Genomic DNA, 1,715 nt, shown 5'->3' with positions numbered 1-1,715 from the left:
AAAGCATCCTAAATACAACAGGTTGTCTAACAAATAAACAGAAAACTCTAGTTTAAAATATTTTTATGATTCCTGTGGATTAGCTGTATCTTGTTCAGGTGCTCCTCCTAATGCATACTAAAAGTTGCTCTGTCCCTTGCCCAGATCCATCCTGGGCTGCATTTTATCCCAGCAAATGCTGATTTTGCCCGAGGAGCCCCTTTCCTCCGACGGCTGGGAGGCGGCCCAGCCTGGGCAGGGCAGCCTGAGCCCTCGTCCACTCCCTTCTCCCCTCGGGTAGCGCACTCCGTTGTTTAAAACACAGACACCTCACGGCTCCAGAGGGCTGAGACCCGTCCCGACCCGCCTCATGGGTGCGGGGAAGGGCCTGGGCCGGCTGTCCGCCCTCCGGGGCTGGCCGCGCCCCTGAGCCGAGGCAGTGAAAAAGGGGCAGGGGTGGAACAGAGGCACCACTCGCAGCGGGTCCCCGGCCACCTTCTCCTCCTCTCTCCTCCCTTCACCTCCCTGCCAGAGCCCCGGCCAAGGAGCAGCGCCCTCAGGGAGCGGCGGTGCTGACAGTCGCAGCCGCTCAGCGCCCGCCGCGGGCGCCATGACGGCGCTCAAGCTGTCCCTCATGGCCTTCAGCTTCGTCTTCTGGGCGGCCGGGCTGACCATGCTCATCATCGGCCTCTGGGCCAAGGTGTGGCTGGGCGGCTACCTGGCGCTGTCAGCCAGCGACTACCCCAACGCCCCCGCCATCCTCTTGGCCACGGGCACTGCCGTCATCGTCTGGGGCTTCCTGGGCTGCTTCAGCGCCGCCACGGAGCACCGGGGTCTCCTGCGCACTTACGGTGCCTTCCTGAGTGCCGTGCTGGTGGCCGGGCTGATCGCAGGGCTCTCAGGGCTCCTCTACCGCCAGGACGTGGCGCGGGGTTTCCAGGAAGGGCTGCGCCAAGCCCTGAACACCTATGGCGAGGACGAGGCAAAGGCGGACGCCCTGGATGCCTTGCAACGTGCCTTTGCTTGCTGCGGCGTGGAGAGCTACCGCGACTGGCTCACGACACCCTGGGCGCTCCAGCAAAACGGCTCGGTGCCCCTCAGCTGCTGCTGGGGCCGAAGGGGCTGCCAGCTGAGCCCACACAACGTGTATGGTTTGCACCGCGATGGCTGCTTCAGCAAGGTCTCAGCCTTTGTCAGCAGCAACATGTTTTCTGTTGCCACTGCTGCCCTGGGACTGGCGGCGCTGCAGGTGATCGGCATTGTGCTGGCCTGCCTGATGGCTGCCCGCATCCCTGCCCACCCACTGGGCATCGCCACCCCATGCTGAGACTTTCCCCTAGTGCTGCTCCTTGTCCCCTCCAGCTCCCTTCCTTCCCTCAGATCCAGGAGACGTGGATGCGCCCTACCACCTGGAAAATCTTCTTCTCATCGCCCCCACTTCTACCTGAGCCTCTTCCTCTGCGCTCCATTTCTTTCCTGGAGCCTGTGTCAGGTACATCAACACCGCAGGCATCTCCACAGCCTCCTGTCCTGGCTGTGTCCCCTCTATAGCAGCAGGTCACCACTGCCCTCAGAGTCTCTGGACCTCTCCTGCAGAGTGGAGAGAGGCAGCATGGACAAACGGCACCCTCTGGGGTAGCAGGGACAGCAGGGTCAAGGCTGACCAGTTTTCTGGGTGATGCAAATGCACTGAGGTACTGAAATGGGGGCCAGGAAAGAGGAGATGGCCTGTGTGA

The 1,715-nt window shown here is 62.3% G+C and overlaps 1 protein-coding gene across 1 annotated transcript; it reads left to right on the top strand.

Moving 5' to 3' along the window:
• Window positions 1–589: 589 nt before the first annotated feature.
• Window positions 590–1,306, top strand: LOC118254281 (tetraspanin-7-like). Its single transcript, XM_035559392.1, has one exon. The coding sequence runs from the start codon at window positions 590–592 to the stop codon at window positions 1,304–1,306; it is 717 nt and encodes a 238-aa protein (XP_035415285.1).
• Window positions 1,307–1,715: the final 409 nt, after the last annotated feature.

This window comes from Cygnus atratus, chromosome 1 (assembly GCF_013377495.2).
Source record: "Cygnus atratus isolate AKBS03 ecotype Queensland, Australia chromosome 1, CAtr_DNAZoo_HiC_assembly, whole genome shotgun sequence".
NCBI lineage: Eukaryota > Metazoa > Chordata > Aves > Anseriformes > Anatidae > Cygnus > Cygnus atratus.
Note: the sequence above shows the minus strand (reverse complement) of the source record. Positions and strands in the feature narration are given on the sequence as shown.